Genomic DNA, 16,689 nt, shown 5'->3' with positions numbered 1-16,689 from the left:
AAATAATCTACCAAATCAGAGCAAATAACAGAAACATAGAAATAAAAGTGACAAAAGCAGGAATAATTATGGTGCATACACATGGGAATTAGGAGTTCCCAGACCTGGGTGGCTCAAACTGCTAGGATAGTAGCTCCTCAGCCCCACTGATCTTATTCTGAGCTGTCTCCGCATCTCTCAGTGAGACCAGGCTCTCACATAGGTCTTCTTGAGTTTAAAGTGGCTTAACTCTAACTTTTAAAAAGTCAGGGGGACCCCTGGATTCACTAGGGCCCAAAGTTGGAGAAACAAAGATGGGAAAGTCTCATCTCTTATGAACAAGCAAGTGACTATGCATCCAATCAACTCCTAACTTGTGTGGTAAGACTGGACCTCTGCCAGCCTCTTGGTGCTTTCCTTGTTCTTCCATGTGGTGGTAAAGGTGCTGGGCATTGTACCCAGAACTTCAACAGGTAAAGTGTGTACTTGACATGTGTGGGCATGAATGAACCACAGACCTAGCCCTTCTCCTCCCTCAGACATTTGCTTTCTGGCTGTTGGTTCAACCTTGGCTCAAGATGGGTTTCCTCATCTCCTTCGCTAGGCCATTGTCTATTATCATTCTGATCTCAGCTCCAGGCTGCCCTAGGCCAATGGAGGAAATCTATGATTTTATAGAAGCAGGTCTCACTGCTCAGAAGGTCTCTTGAGGTTGCATTTTCAGCATTTGTGACATTGATGAGTTGCATCTGCATGTCCTACTAGCCCACTAAACAGCTAGTTCCAGGACAGGGTGGGTGGGGGGGTAGAGATTTATTTATTTACTTATTTATTTATTTTTGTTTTGGGGCCACACCCGGAGGTGCTCAAGAGTTACTCCTGGCTGTCTGCTCAGAAATAGCTCCTGGCAGGCACGGGGGACCATATGAGACACCAGGATTCAAACCAACCACCTTTGATCCTGGATCGGCTGCTTGCAAGGCAAACACAGCTGTGCTATCTATTTGGGCCCGAGATTTATTTTTAATCGTCAGTGATGACTCTTGTGGAATAGAGTCATTCTCCCACTCCTCTGCCCCTAAATCATTAGTCACGAGGATTGAATTAATTCTATTTGGAAAACTCCACCCAAACCCTCCAATCTTCCGTAAGTAGCTAAGCTAAAGTCAGTTAGCTAATATGAGTGGAGAGTTCGTCAGATGAATGACTATTCTTTCGGAATATTACCTGTCTTATTTCCTGAGTACATCACGAACTGCCTTTGCAATGATAACAAATTAGCCTGGTCATATTTCATTGGCCTGAAACTTTTTTTTACTTGCTATGTTTCCTTAATTTCTGGCAACTTTACCTGTTTTAACTGAACTTGATAGAAGACTGTCCCTTACATGAACAGGGTGAAATGCTATTACTCACTTAAGAAGGTAAGGGTGGGGTCAAGCTACTTTGAAGTTACAGAGATATGTATTGGGAGAGAGTGGCTCCTCAAATGGCACGTAGTGACCTGAAATGGCTCTTATCTCTTTGCCGAGTTCACTATTTTGCAATAGAGAAATTAAGGTGTGGCACCAACCAAAACACAGGCAATGACTCTGCGTTAGCAACCTGCGGAGGTTGGTAGCTTACAAAGAGGAAGTCAGGGGAAATCCAAACAAAGGTTTGAGCATTCTTCCTAGTGAAGCAAACCAAACTATCTCAACTTGCTTTTCCTTTAGTTTGACAATAGAGCAACTAGTCAATATTTTGCCTGTATTTGATAAGTGCCATTGGGAAGATATAATAAATTAATAATAATTTTACCTTAAAATAAAACAACTCATTTTGTTTGAACTTGACAAGTTGGGGGGGGAGGTAGTAATTAAAAGTGAAGTGAGGGGCCCAAGAGATAGTACAGCAGGTAAGGTGTTTGCCTTGCTTGAGGCTGTCCTGGGTGATCCCTGATACCCCACATGGTCCCCAGATATCTGAGCACCACTGGGATTGCAGTCCCCATTGCACTCGCAGGAGGGAAAAAGTGAAAAGCATTCTATGTTTATCTTTTATTGCTCCCCAACACAGGAAGAATCTTCTGCTTAAGTGAACTGGCAATGTTGAATGAAGGGACATTAAAACTATGCATGACATTTCTTTCAAAGTTGCCAATTCCAAGAACCTATTGATGAAGTTCAATGTGAACTTCCTATATAATTGGATCCTTTAATAAGTCAGGGCTATTTTATGATAACTTATTGAACTGGTTTGCATGTGAATCAGTTCAATAAAAACAAAGGTTTTCAACTTGCTATATTTCCTTATCCAGAGTGAAAATCATTTTCTAGTTTTACAGATAAATTGCCTATTTCTAGAACTGTTGGCTTCCTACTTTATTGTATAGAATTTAAATGAGGAAATTGTCATTGAGCTTTTGTGACCACGATGAAAATACTTGGCACAATTGGTAGTAAGGGAGAGTGGGGGTACCTTTCTATCTATACCTTACCTTTGAGAACCACTTTCAAGTTTACTCAATGCATTCTCATACAAAATACCATTCACTTTCAAAATAAACTCAAATGAAGCACCCTCTCATTGTTTCATTTAAAGATTCAGAGATGTAACATGTGTCTAGCAAGGGTTCGGAGTGAAATTTTTTGAAGTTCACTGTTCACACACTATGGCCTCCAATCTAGGCTTCTCTCCCATGGGCGGTGCTAGGCTCTTCTGCTGGCAACTGCATAGAGTTCTGGGTTTCCTTGTGCCAGGTAGCTCTTTGTGCTTCCAGGGTCCTGCTCATCACATCTACTCTAGGGCTGTGTGGATGGAGCTGCTGTTTCTCAGGGACAAACCTCTCTAAGCCATTTCCTAATTAACTCCAAAGCCAATGATTGGAAATGCTCTTGCACACCATAGTTGTTCCGGATGCTCTTAATAACACTCCATCCCCTCTTGCCCTCTCCCTCCCATTTGTAGACTGCAAAAGGGAGGGTGACTTTTGGTCTCAGGTTCAAAAGTGATGCCATGCAAGCGACATGAAATCCATAAGCCTTACTTTGCTCATTGTCTAACTTGACCCTCAACTGAATCTTTAACTCAGTCATCATAGGTAGTGAAATCAAACCAAATCTTGGATTCCATTCTTTTATTTGTCTGGGGGGGGGGTTAAGGGGTATTAAGCAAAACCTGGCAGTGGTCAGGGGAAACTCTCGACTTAGTTCTAAGGAATCATTCCTGGAAATGCTTGGGGGGACCATGTGGTGCCAGGGATCAAACCCAGGGCCTCATGCATGCAAAGCATCACAATTGCTCCTCAGAATATGGTTAAATGTTTGAGCAGGGGAGAATGCTCAAAGGGCTGAAACATATGCTTAGCATAAACAGTCCCCAGCAACAAATGGTCCACTAAGCACTGCAAAGAGTGGTCTGGTTCCTGAGCAGAGGCAATAGCCTCCAAACACTAGCTTTTGTGGCCATAGCCCCATAAAAGATTTATTGCTTGCTGCAAGTAAAGAAGCAACTGTTAAAAACAGTTGGAATTTATATGGTAAGAACAATTGAATTAATAGCACATTCTACTGAAAAGCAAGTGAAGTGAAGTTCATTTTTGAAGAAAAGTGACACTGAATCCCAATTTTGTATTTCTATAGGAAAGATAAACAAAGCAAAGAATGCAGCAGTGATTGTTCAGGAGGAATAAAGTTAAACTATATTTTTAGGAGGAGGTGGTGTTGGGGTACAGTCAGTGGTACTGAGGGGCTACTCCCAGCTGTGTTAGGAGGTTGCTCCCAGCATTGCTCAGGACTGCAGTGGGGTTAGCCTTATGCAAAACAAATCTCTTAACACCCAAAGTCTCATAACCCAACTTCTTTAGCATGAAGGCAAAATGCCTTTTCTTTCTTCTTTCTTTCTTTCTTTCTTTCTTTCTTTCTTTCTTTCTTTCTTTCTTTCTTTCTTTCTTTCTTTCTTTCTTTCTTTCTTTCTTTCTTTCTTTCTTTCTTTCTTTCTTTCTTTCTTTCTTTCTTTCTTTCTTTCTTTCTTTCTTTCTTTCTTTCTCTTTCTTTCTTTCTTCTTTTTTTTTTTTTTTTTTTTTTGGATTTTGGGTCACACCCAGCGACACTCAGGATTACTTCTGGCTCTGTGCTCAGAAATTGCTCCTGGCAGGCAATGGGGGACCATATGGGATGTCGGGAGTCAAACCCAGGTCTGTCCCGGGTTGTCTGCATGCTATCACTCTGGCCCCTTAAAATGCTTTTCGTTTTGGTCACACCCGGCGGCACTCAAGGGTTACTCCTGGCTCTGCCCTCAGAAATCACTTCTGGCAGGCATGAGGGGACCATATGGGATGCCGGGATTCAAACCACTGCCCATCCTGGATCTGCTGCATGCTAGGCAAAGGCCTTAGTGCTGTGCTATCTCTCCGACCCCTAAAATGCTTTTCGTTAAAAAAACCAAACAAACAAATATTGTTTAAGCCTGAATCTTGTAAATACACAGAAGACTACATATTACTGTCAAGTTGATCTCACCTTTCAATCTAGGCTTTTTTTGTTTTGTTTTGTTTTTGTTTTTTTGGGTCACATCTGGCAGCACTCAGGGATTACTCCTGGCTCTTCGCTCAGAAATCGCTCCTGGCAGGCTCAGGGGACCATCTGGGATGCTGGGATTCAAACTACTATCCTTCTGCATGCAAGGCAAATGCCTTACCTCCATGCTATCTCTCCAGTCCCCTCAATCTAGGCATTTTTAAATTAATCAATTTTCATTGTGGTATGATGGTTTACAACAGTTCTGACATTGTTTAATACCTGCAATGCTACTCATCACCTCACCACCTATGCCAGGACTCCTCTATCATGATTCCAAAGTCTTTTCTCCCATCCCCCTTGGCAGCCTCTCATACTGTTCTGTTGGCACTAATCTCAGGATTTTTTTCACTGGGGATGAGACCCTTGCAGTGTTTAATACTCTCCTTTAAATGAGTGAGACCCAGCTGGTATTTCACTTTTCCCTTTTGACTCACTGCACTTAGCATGAGCAGGCATCTTCTTCTAGTTCTTTATAGTAACATTGCTTATCCCAGAAGTGAAAACTGGGTCATGTCCTGCAGGGCTAAAAGGAAAGGGACTCTGAGCACTTTGGAAATACTAGTCATGTTAAGGATGTGCAGTGGAACTGCTCTGGAGCCTGTTAGATCAGTCCAGAATGATCAAACCAGGAGTAGCCCTGCTGTTTCCTGAGAAGCAACATATTCAGTAGAGATCTTGTGGCTGCTGCTGTCAGCCTAGACACAGCCCATCTCTGAAATACTTCACCCCGAAACCCAGGGCTAATAATAGATAAGAGGCCTTATAGGTAAGAAGCCTTGTGTTAGAGGCAGGCAGAGGAGTGTAAGCCTACGTGACAGGAACTACTGCATTTTGGTTTTGCCTCTGGCATTTTTAGGGTACTGGGGTGCTCAGGAGACTAAGGGACTCCATAGTGATTCTTGACTAAGCTTTCTTGAAACTTAATGCAAGGACCTGAGGCTGAAGTACTGAGATCACCCAGACTGCCCCGCAGAGCTCAAGGAGCTCAGAGAGAGTTCAGATGCTTCTGGGCTGTACCCAAAAGGGCAGGGGTCCTCAGGGCTGTACCTGGGGAAGCTTTGGGGGCCCTTTGGTGCTAGGAAGAGAATTCAGGTTGGGCACATGCCTATCTCTTGGTCCTTCAACTCTGGCATTTTAACCATAATCTCTTTCTAGATTTCAATGTTTTCAGCTGTAAAATAAAGCTGATAATTCTTCTATAATAATCCTGAAGTAATAGGATATCTGGAATAATTCAATAAAGATGGTTTCTATCAAAATGGTACAGATAAAGGAAGAGAAAAACTATCTCAAGGACCCCATATCAGACACCCTAGTGATGGGAGAGCTGTGGTTTCACCACATTAAAAGCCTGTCAAATTATTCATAAAATAATTTTAATTAAATTAAAATAATGCATTTTTCTCTAAAGAGACATTCTTCACTTTAATACATTTAACACTACTACTAAATTTCAAAAGCAAAATAATAAATAGTAGGAAATAAAAACACTTTCTTAAAATATTTCCTCCCAAATGTCTTTTTGACAGATTAATAACAAAAATAATTCATATGTTTTATACTTCTTTGAAAATACTTTTCAAAGGAAACCCCCCATAGTAATTGTTATGTGTTATATAAGCATAGTATTTAAAAATAAAGAACAGAAAAGTCTCTCATACTGCTTACTTTTTCACTGAAGACTTTTTTTGATGGAGTAAATAATTTATACAATTTTTAAGTGTTCTAGAGACAAAACTTTCTCAAACAAAAATTTAACCTAATAGATTATCCATTGAATTTGGAGAAAAGTATCTAATACATAAGGTATACTAAAATAACAGTATTTCCTAAAATAAAATTCAAAACAAATAATGTAACTAAGAACTTCAGCTGTTAAAATTAGAAAACTGTGTAAGAACATAAAATTATTTTTAGTAACTTCATGTGTATCTTCAGGTTTACTTTTTTGAAACTTATTAAAACACAAATATAAGAGCTTAATAAATGTTTCAATACTATATTTTCAACTTAAACATATATGTGTACATATAGGTTTTAGGAAGAATTTGGATCAGATCATTATACCTGAAAAAAAACCTGATTCTCTTTCATTTGATCTTATATAGAAACAACCTGCAAGAAGTAAGGAATATTTGTAATCATTTTGGAATACAGTTATGTCATACTTTATTTCCAGCAGTTTTTCATAATTTATTAGGAAAATTAACTGGTTAAAAATCAAGTGACTTAAAATACTTGAAATTTATTATTCTAGTTAGAATATATCTTTTATAAAAATAAATATTTAGGGGCCAGAGAGATGGTGCAGTAGTAGGGTGTTTGCCTTGCACGCGGCTTACCCAGGATGGACCTCAGTTCGATCCCCATATGGTCCCCCAAGCCAGGAGCAATTTCTGAGCGCGTAGCCAGGAGTAACCCCTGAGTGTCACTGGGTGTGGCCCAAAAAAATCAAAAATAAAAATTTAAGCAATAAATACTTTGTTTTCAGATGAGGTAGATAAATAAATTATAGATCTTGATCTGAAATTAAAAAAAAAGAAAATCTCTTACCAATTCAAAATCATATAAGTCAAGATAACAGGAGTCCTTCCTATTTTTGACATATATGTTTCAATACAGGTTTCTGCAAATACCACTTTTCATGTTCCCAAACTTTTGGTAAATTAAAATTTTTACTTTTCATGAACTTAATCATCACTTAGTCTGTCTGCCTAGGGAGCTTTGTTGCCTAGATAAAAGCTAGTTGGAATTACACAAATAGGATACTCGGTTTTCGTTGATGTTTAAGTGGTATTTTCCCCCTTACATACATTATATAGTAAAATAAAACACCAGACAAAGGCATTACTCTTTCATAGTGTCTAGTTATTTAGCTGATAAAGAGCTGATAAAAATTTCAAGGTCTGCTAAAGAATTATGAAGCCCATCATCTATATCTTGGCTTCTAAGGAAAGTTTTCAGTGTATCTAGAGCAGTTACTGCTTCTGATTTTGAGGGCGAAGGGAGTTCGGATCCCAGCACATCCCCGTCCTCCTCTTCATCAGATGCATAAAATCGAGCCTCCTCGGCCTGGCTCTCTTTGGTCCACACCGAGTCACCGTTTGCTGCCCCTTCGCAGGTCTCCAAGTCATCGTCGAGGGCCGCGTACTCCTCTAGCGACAGCCCTTCCGGAAACTCCACTCCTGCTGCCTGGGCATCTTCAACTAGGTCGAGCCCTGACCCTGTTTCCATGCTGCTCTTTCTGCTTTCCGTTCCCTTTGGAGATTTGAAGCCCGCCTCCTCGTAGCTCCTCATGATCGTCTCTGGGGTCACAGATCTCCAGCACAGGTGCAATGTGTCAACCGCATCCAGGAGAGAAAAGGTAAATTCTCTGCCGCCTTCCACGGAGCTCAGAAACTTCTTGATAAGGGAGTGCCTGTATTTGATCTTCAGACTTTGAATCACACCTTGTTTCATGGCTGTAAGTCTGGATGATAAACATGATGGGAAGAAGGCCAACTCAATGGCTTTTAGGTTCTTTACCTCTGGGTGTGCGGGGAAAGAATCAACGAAAATCACCACTCTTCGGTGCTGGGCTTGAAACTTCTGATCAAGCTGCTGCATCCATTGTTCAAAAACCTGGGAGGTCATCCATGCCATGGTGTTAGCTTCGTAATGCACAGGCAAGGATTTGATCCCTTTGAAACAATGGGGGTTTCTGTTTTTCCCAATGACAAGCAAAGGAAGTTTCTCCGAGCCGTCCATGTTAGTTCCCACCACCAGAGTGACCCTGTCTTTGCAAAGCTTCCCAATGGAGCAGGTTTCTCCTTTAAACGCAAAAGTAGTCGTAGGTAACATTCGATACAACAGTCCTGTCTCTTTGATATTAAAGACATTTCTGGGATGATAATCATTTAAATAGTAAGGAAGTATATTTTGGTGCCAGACAGTGGAAGGGTCTGCTGATACTCTGGTAGCTTCTACAGGTTGAGCTCTGAACACTAAACCGTACCTGGATTTAAAACGATCCAGCCAGCCGTTACTGCACTTAAAATCATTATGACCCAGTTTCTGGGCAAAATCATTAGCCTTTAGACGCAGCATGGGCCCATTAACTGGTACATTCAGACATTGAGCGATTCGGTACCACCTCATTAATGCCTCTTCCAGGTCTGTGTAAAAGGCAGTTCTCAGTCTTTTTCTCTTTGGATCAAATTTCAGAGATTCAAAGGCTTCTAGAACTTTGTCTTTATTCTTCATTATCGAAGACAATGAATTTTTTTTTATTCCATACTCGGCTGCAATCTCTGCTTTTTTCTTCCCACTCTCCACAGCATTAATAATGTCAATCTTTTCCTCAATAGATAGACTCTTCTTTTTCTTTACTGTTCCGGGTAGGGGCGAGGCATCCACCAAGGCTTCAGCCATCTTCGCCAGCACTCGGGTATTTTCTCTCCTCTTTTTCCTTTAATCACATTTATTTATTTTATAATGCAGGTTTCTGCCTTCTGGCCCACGTCACATATTAAATATGTCTAATCATCTTAGAAATCAAAGACTAAATATAAATTTCAAAGGATCTGGAGAAAAAAGTTAGATGCAGCTGGAATATTTTAGAGGAGAAACTTTCTTCTCAGGACCTTTGTGTATTTCTGTTTTATAGTTTATTCCAAGTTCGAGGAGTCAAGTTAAAATAGAAATCTCATTATGTCAAACCTGCCCAGTCCTGCTGATATATTTTTGGAACTTCAATCCTTTAAGATGATCCATTTTATCCATGAGCACATTCAGCCTTCTATTAATTCTCTACAGAAGGCTTCCAAGATAAGGAGAAAAAGCTTTCAGTAATTTTCAAATAAAATGCCATCCATTAATTTCCAAATCTCATCAGGTGAAGAAGAAAATGGAAAAATACTAAGACTTGCCAATGTATCTTCTGTCTCTAGAAAATATTAAATAAAAAAACACACATCAATTTTTGCATTGATCTATTAATTGAATATCTGAAAGAATTATTATACAAGTTAGTTACACTTTCACAATGAAAAGAGCAGGAGTGCATTTCTCAAAGCACCCAGCTTTAAGAAAGCTCCCAAGCTCGCAGGAGAGCCACTTACCTCCCGATGAATTGGGCCTCTAAAAAGGCTCTCTGGCTCTGCTCTGTGCATCCAAATTCTCACTTGGTACTACAGACTTCTGAAATAAGTCAGACAAATGTAATCTGTTTTAAAGATGTAGCCTACCAAAATTAAAGCCCTAAATTGATGTTGGCTGGATCTTTGGCTGCTATTTTCCCCATGAAGTCACTGCTCCCCTCTGCCTTCTTGAAACTATTCCAACAGAAGTCACAAGGCCCAACCTTTAATAGTACATGGGAGACTATGTCCCCTTTATAGGAGAGTGGCTGGAAATGCTTCACTTAAGTTCCAATCAAGGGATTCTATTACAAGTATTAAAAATCAGCATCTGAGTTTATCCTACTATTTTCAAAATCTCCTTAGCTTTTCTACCAAGGTGTGCAGAATCCAGAAACACTAGTCAGAATGCATTGAAATAAGCAAATTGTTGTGGTCTTCAACCTTTTCTTTCCACGTGTGGCCTGACACTGGCTAGCAGACAGGAGATTGAATGCCATTGCTTTTAACTCCTAGTAGTCAGGCAAGTTACCCCAGGCTGTAACCTCCTTCCTCTATGTAAAATATAGACATGAAGGGCCCGGAGAGATAGCACAGCGGTGTTTGCCGTGCAAGCAGCCGATTCAGGACCAAAGGTGGTTGGTTCGAATCCCGGTGTCCCATATGGTCCCCCGTGCCTGCCAGGAGCTATTTCTGAGCAGACAGCCAGGAGTAACCCCTGAGCATCGCTGGGTGTGGCCCAAAAACCAAAAAAAAAAAAATATATAGACATGAAGTGACAATGATTCTGTCACTAAGGACTTACATGATGCTGGGTAGTCTCAGGAACCTCAACTTCAGTTTACTTATTAAAAAAAAAAGCCACAGCACCTCACAATAACTACACAATCACTGAGATTTGATGAAAGCATAGATTTTTCCCCAAGGAAGACGAGAGGTGGTGGAGGAGGAAGAAGGAGATGACAATGGAAGAAAAAGGTTTTAATAATGATAGCCTAAAGCTTTTTAGTTTCCAGACTTCTTTACTTCCTGTAGTACAAGCAGTTTAACTAGATCAAACCAGATTCCAATGCACACAGATATAATGTGGTTAATTGCATGCACACAGGAATCCAGGTTTACTAGGGTCAAGGACAAGTCTTTCCATTGCACCAGTGTTCTTGAGTCACAATAGAATAGTCTCTTCAGAGAGCAAAACATTCTATGCCCAGTACAAGCTAAGCCAGCATTTCCATAGCCCATCCAGTCTTACCCAGAAAGAGCAATGAAAACTATCAGGCCTCCACAGAATAAGCCTTTATGAAATTATTGCCCCTTCACAGGGATCTTACCTAACAGTTAGGAAGGACTGACCTTTATAAGGAAGATGTGACAATTCAAGTAGAAAAAATCTTGCTCCTTTATGGGATCTCTCTATACATTTTTTCTTCAATTTCTTTTAACTCTACAAAGACTTCAAAATGATTTTTCCATAGATATCTCATTTTTATTAAGAAAAGAACCTTGGGGCCTGGAGAGATAGCTCAGCGGCGTTTGCCTTGCAAGCAGCTGATCCAGGACCTAAGGTGGTAGGTTCGAATCCCGGTGTCCCATATGGTCCCCCGTGCCTGCCAGGAGCTATTTGTGAGCAGAGAGCCAGGAGTAACCCCTGAGCACCGCCGGGTGTGGCCCAAAAACAAACAACAACAACAACAACAACAACAACAACAACAACAACAAAACCAAAAAGAAAAGAAAAGAACCTGCCTTCGGAAATTCAGTTAGAACTAATAAAAAAAATAAAAAAAATAAAAAACTTGCAGGGCCATCTATCATTTGAAAATAAAGAATTAGAGAAAAATAACTTTAATTTACTTTTACCTCAACCCAAATTTACTCTTTTTTTTTTTTTTTTTTTTTTTTTTGGTTTTTGGGCCACACCCGGTGACGCTCAGGGGTTACTCCTGGCTATGCGCTCAGAAGTCACTCCTGGCTTGGGGGACCATATGGGACGCCGGGGGATCGAACCGCGGTCCGTCTCCTAGGCTAGCGCAGGTAAGGCAGGCACCTTACCTTGAGCGCCACCACCCGGCCCCCCAAATTTACTCTTACCTCATACCCCATACCAATATACATCAACAATATACACTCATACCTCTTACCTCATTCCTCATACCAGTATACATAAACAATATAAACTTATCTAGATAAAATTAAAAATATGCTTATTTAGAAAGATTATAAAGTGTTTCCTTAGTTAACAGCCGATATGTCATTTTAAAACAGTAAAACTATATTTTTCCATAGCAAGGTACACCATATCTACTCTCAAATAATCACATTCCTATCCCTAAACCAGAACTTTTAACTTTTTCATATATACACGAAAGAACTAATATAGCCAATTCAATGTGATTGGCATTCCCATTTTCCCAAATTAGAAGATGAGCTTTTTTTTTCCAGGGAGTAATGGCAGTTGATAATACTTCCTAGAAGTACTCATTTTGTCAATTAAACTTATTATTGATTTTACCCTTGAAAGTACCATAGCAGAGAAATGATTTAATACAAGTTGTAGACTATTGTTCAATGCCAATAGTAAAGATTACTGATGAAAGGCTAAGTAACCACTGTGATCTTATCATTTCATCTCCAAATCCAGCAGTAGTCAATTCCACTAGCTATAAAAGAAATGGAAATATTCTTTAAAAGAAGGAGATGCCTTATTGTTTGGAACTTTTTCCCAACCAAAAGGCAATAGCGAGTGTTGGCCAAAGTGCTATCACAGAGATTAACAGTACTAAAGTAGTCACACTGACTGCACAGAATGAGGAGGTACAGTAAATGCACCCCATATACACCTCAATCCAGGCCCTATGCCTGGTCTGTATTGTGAATTGGGGGACAAAATAAAAATAAAGTAGTGACATAAAGCTTGTGGGGAAGGATACAAATCAGCAATATGATACAAAAAACATGATACAAAAACCTTAAAGACATCTATCACCACACATTTTAGTGGCTTGAAATAATATCCATTTATTTACTTTTGGTTTTGGGGCCACATCAGTGGTGCTTAGGGGTTACTCCTGGCTCCATGTTCAAGAATCACTCCTGGCTTGAAGAACCATATGGGATTTGGGGATCAAAACTGGGTTGGCTGCATGCAAAGCAAACACCCTTCCCACTGTGTTATTGCTCTAGCCCCTGCAATACTCATTTATCATCTCACAGGTCTGTAGGGGAAAGCTTAGATGGTCTCAAGTAAAATCTCTGTTTAGAATTTCACAAGGCAGTAATCAAGATGCCTGTTGAGGGAAGGTCTTATGGAGGTTCTGGAGAACCTGCATCCCAGTTTATTCAGGTTATTTACAGAATTTAGCTTCTTGGAGTTGTTGAGACTGAGGTTCCTGGATTTTTGTGCTGTCTGTAGGCAAAATATCTTAGTTCCGAAAGGCCTCTCTCCCTGATGGTCGTGCCTGTAGCATCTGCATTCTAGCAGCAAGAGATCTTTCTCCCATGTTTTTTCTCATACTTTTGCTCTCTCTGGCTACCTGTTATCAATAGCAGATGTAAACTCTGCTCTTAAAAGGTTCCTGGGACAGTGTGGACCCACCCAGATTATTTCCTTTTGATGAATTCAACCAATTAAAAACCTTAATGACATCTTCAAATCCTTTTGCCTGTTACATTACATAAGGGTGGAGATGATATGCTATCACGTGGGGGGGATTATACAAGGTAAAAGGTCACTGGAAGTCACCTAGAAATTCTACCATTTAAGAATGGTCCTCACATTGCTAGTTTAGAGACAAGACTGGAAAGAGCTTAAATAGATAACCAAATATGATTAGGTGAGTACATTAAGGAATATCTATATGCTGAATATGACTGTCATTGAAGGAGAACACTTATAGAGCAAGCTTCTATAATAAGTGAAAAAAAGGTCAAATATAAAACTGTATGCCAACAAATTATACACTAAAATTTACACTCATTAATACTACATTACATAACCAAGGCAATAGCTCTTGAGTTCCAAAATGCTAACACCCATTGCAGATTCTCAACCTTGATAATTAAAGGAAGAAATATGCATAAAAAGATACTGCCTACAATATGGATTGTTCCTGCTAGGTAATGGGTTATGAATAAGTGCAGTTTTTTTTCTCTTTGTAGTTGAAACAAGTTCTGTAGCTCTTTTCTTATATGTTAGTATAATTGTTTTAAAAATCAGTACTAAGAAGCACAAAAAGTTGGCACTGTTCCCACTTGGAATGTCTAGAAGTAAAAGTTAAATTGCCTTTGTCAGTAGTTTACGACTCTTTGCAGAGAACTGAACACTTTCCCAGTCTCAGAAAGCACTTGCTCTCTGTAGTCCTTAAACCAATAGCAATGCCCACTTCATCCTGATCCATTTCCTTAAGTGGCAGCAGGGGCGAGCTAGTCTTGTGGAATTTGCCTTGTGTCAGCAGATAACATTTCTATAACCATTTCCTGGTGTTGTGAAAAAATAAAATGTGTTCAAAGTTCAACTTCCCCCAAAGGATCTGATTTATTGTGAACTGATAGGCACACACAGAACAACTGTGAGGCAGATATTTAAAATGGGAACTCAAACCAAGTGCTACCAAGCTCAAATCAAGGGATCAAAGAGGGAAAAGGGCATGTTCACAAGAAGACTGGGTTCTTGGTATAGGAGATGAGCTGATCTTATAGGATGGTTAGGCAGCTGACCAGGAAAGAGTAACAGAAAGGCATTTCTGCTGGGCAGAATGGAGAGTTCAACATGATGGAGGGAAATTATAGACGAGTTTGACTAATTCCATGTAACTAAAGTGTCATATGCATTCAGATAATCAACTATATCAGTTTCCCTCTCTATGTAAATGAGTTTTTTAAAGTTGATTTAGCATTGTATGTGCTGGAAAGCAAGTATGGAGCAGATGCTGATAAGCCTTGAGGGAAGCATATGGAAGTAGAGTTGATTCAGCAGGCACTAGAGCCATACAAAGATTTAAGTTCATGAGTGACAGGACACATGAAATTTCCCCCATTTATCATAAGCCAATGGCAAGAGCTTTTAACAATAAATGCTACCAGAGCCTGAACATACCAGGTTCAATATGTGTACTAGTTTATACAGAATTGAATGCAACTGCACCTGCACCTTATTAAGGTTTTCTAGTCCCTTTAACTCACTTTGCCTATGTCTACTAGGTACCTTGTCTATCCACAGGGCTCTTAAAATGTCCCATTCGTCCATTAACCTTACAGTGGAAATCTGCCCCCTTCCTCCAAGGATTCAACTGTACAATCAGTAACTAAATCTCTTTCCAAGAAAAGAGAACTGCTGAGGAACAATGAGGACAATATTAAGGATCAACAGAATTCACTGAGAAAATATATGAAGGTAGATTGTTACCCTTCCCCCCAACTTCCTGGCTCTCTCCTGGAGAGGGAGACTCTCCCATAGCTGGGAGGGGTCTGGTTGGTAATTTAAGGGGTTGCCTGGGGAGGGGTGAGAGAGACTCTGCAAGAGGAGCAGGAAGAAGACACAGCAGGGAGAGAGAAATCAGAGACAGCATGGATGCAGAGGCTGTTTAGCTTAGAAGCCACACATGGTGGATAGGTTAGCTTCATGTCTCCTGAAATCTGACTGCTGTGGATCATTTCTTTGCCCTCACCCTAAAACCTACAGACCCGCTAGGCCAGAGGGGCTGCAGGCACCATCTATCCAACTCCATCATGCACCACCCAGGACACTATAATTAATATTTAATACAACAGTAGATTACTCTTTCTTGAGGAAAAGCAATGACTACTCTAATACACGAATGCAGCACTCTTCAACCCTTTCACCTACAGATAGCACCTGTCCTATACCAGCCCTAAGACAGACCAGTAGTTTCCAAGCTTCCTACACATGTGATCAGCACCAATCCTGTGGACCAATGGCTTAAGACAAATTGCACTATTTATTATGAAAACCACAAACAAAAGGTTGCATATACATTAATTCAATGGGAAAAGAATGAAGAAATATCCTCTAACTCTGTTGTCTTCTCTTTTTCCTTGCGAATAAATGAAAGATAGGCTGTTAAAGTTTCCTCTAAGTCAAAAGAAAAAATTCTATCTGATCAGTCAAAAAGTGAGGAGTGTCAGTACAAAGGAGAACACATATTCCCCATGTTATAAGTATGTAATGACAGGCACTAATGCTTCTTTTCTTTCTTACCTCTCCAAACAGAAATGCTGATAGAAATGTGGAAAATATAGTATTCTACTTTTTCTATATAGAATGAGGAAAGCAGAATTGCTTAGGGCAAAAGAGAAGAAATGGGAGGGAGGGGAGGAGTTAGAGAATCTCAGTAGTTTTAGTTAAAAATAAGATCTTTTCATTAGTATTAAACAATTCCCATAAATTCAAAGCAAGCTATCTATTGCTTCTTTTCCCCCCAAAGAATGTGCAAATAATTTTGCTGCTTTCTTATCAGCTTAAGTTGCTTCCAGAGTTTTCCTTGAGGCAGCAGATATCATGGAAAGATTAATTCTATTGAATGACCTTGCACAGCAAAACATGATGTACAAGACTAATCATGTGAAGACTGGATGAAAGAGAACTGAACATGAATGACAGTTAAGTCAAGCACATTGGATGGAAGAGAACTGACAGGACTGACAGCCCCTTTACCAAGCAAACTTTTGTATTAGTTCCTAGAGCTCCAAGTTCATCAGAATCAGTGTGCAAAGGAAACTAGCTAGCTGGTCAATGCTGAAAACTAAAGCTAGCATTCACTTTTCTCATATAAGATACACCTGAGGGGAGGGGAATAGAAGAAGGGGGAATTAAAAAGGGGGAATTAAATGGGCTTAAAGATGATATGCAACTAGTTTAGCTAACATGGAATGTCTTTAAACTCGGGAGACCATTAGCAGGAATTCTGAAGCCACCAGAGTAAGTTGTTTACACTATCACTCAAATACCACTGAGCACTCTCTCAACCTCTTCCTACTAGCCCTTCTGAATCTCTAAAGTCTAACCTTCCTAC

At 40.0% G+C, this 16,689-nt stretch overlaps 1 protein-coding gene and 1 non-coding gene across 2 annotated transcripts; one reads left to right on the top strand and one right to left on the bottom strand.

The window, feature by feature from the left end:
• Nucleotides 1-7,409: 7,409 nt before the first annotated feature.
• Nucleotides 7,410-8,951, bottom strand: TIGD4 (tigger transposable element derived 4). Its single transcript, XM_049769620.1, has one exon. The coding sequence runs from the start codon at nt 8,949-8,951 to the stop codon at nt 7,410-7,412; it is 1,542 nt and encodes a 513-aa protein (XP_049625577.1).
• A 3,459-nt stretch (nt 8,952-12,410) lies between these two features.
• On the top strand, nt 12,411-12,547 carry LOC126005281 (small nucleolar RNA SNORA51). The gene has a single exon (XR_007494436.1). It is a non-coding gene; the product is annotated as a small nucleolar RNA SNORA51 (small nucleolar RNA).
• Nucleotides 12,548-16,689: the final 4,142 nt, after the last annotated feature.

This window comes from Suncus etruscus, chromosome 3 (genome assembly GCF_024139225.1).
Source record: "Suncus etruscus isolate mSunEtr1 chromosome 3, mSunEtr1.pri.cur, whole genome shotgun sequence".
Classification (NCBI taxonomy): domain Eukaryota; kingdom Metazoa; phylum Chordata; class Mammalia; order Eulipotyphla; family Soricidae; genus Suncus; species Suncus etruscus.
Note: the sequence above shows the minus strand (reverse complement) of the source record. Positions and strands in the feature narration are given on the sequence as shown.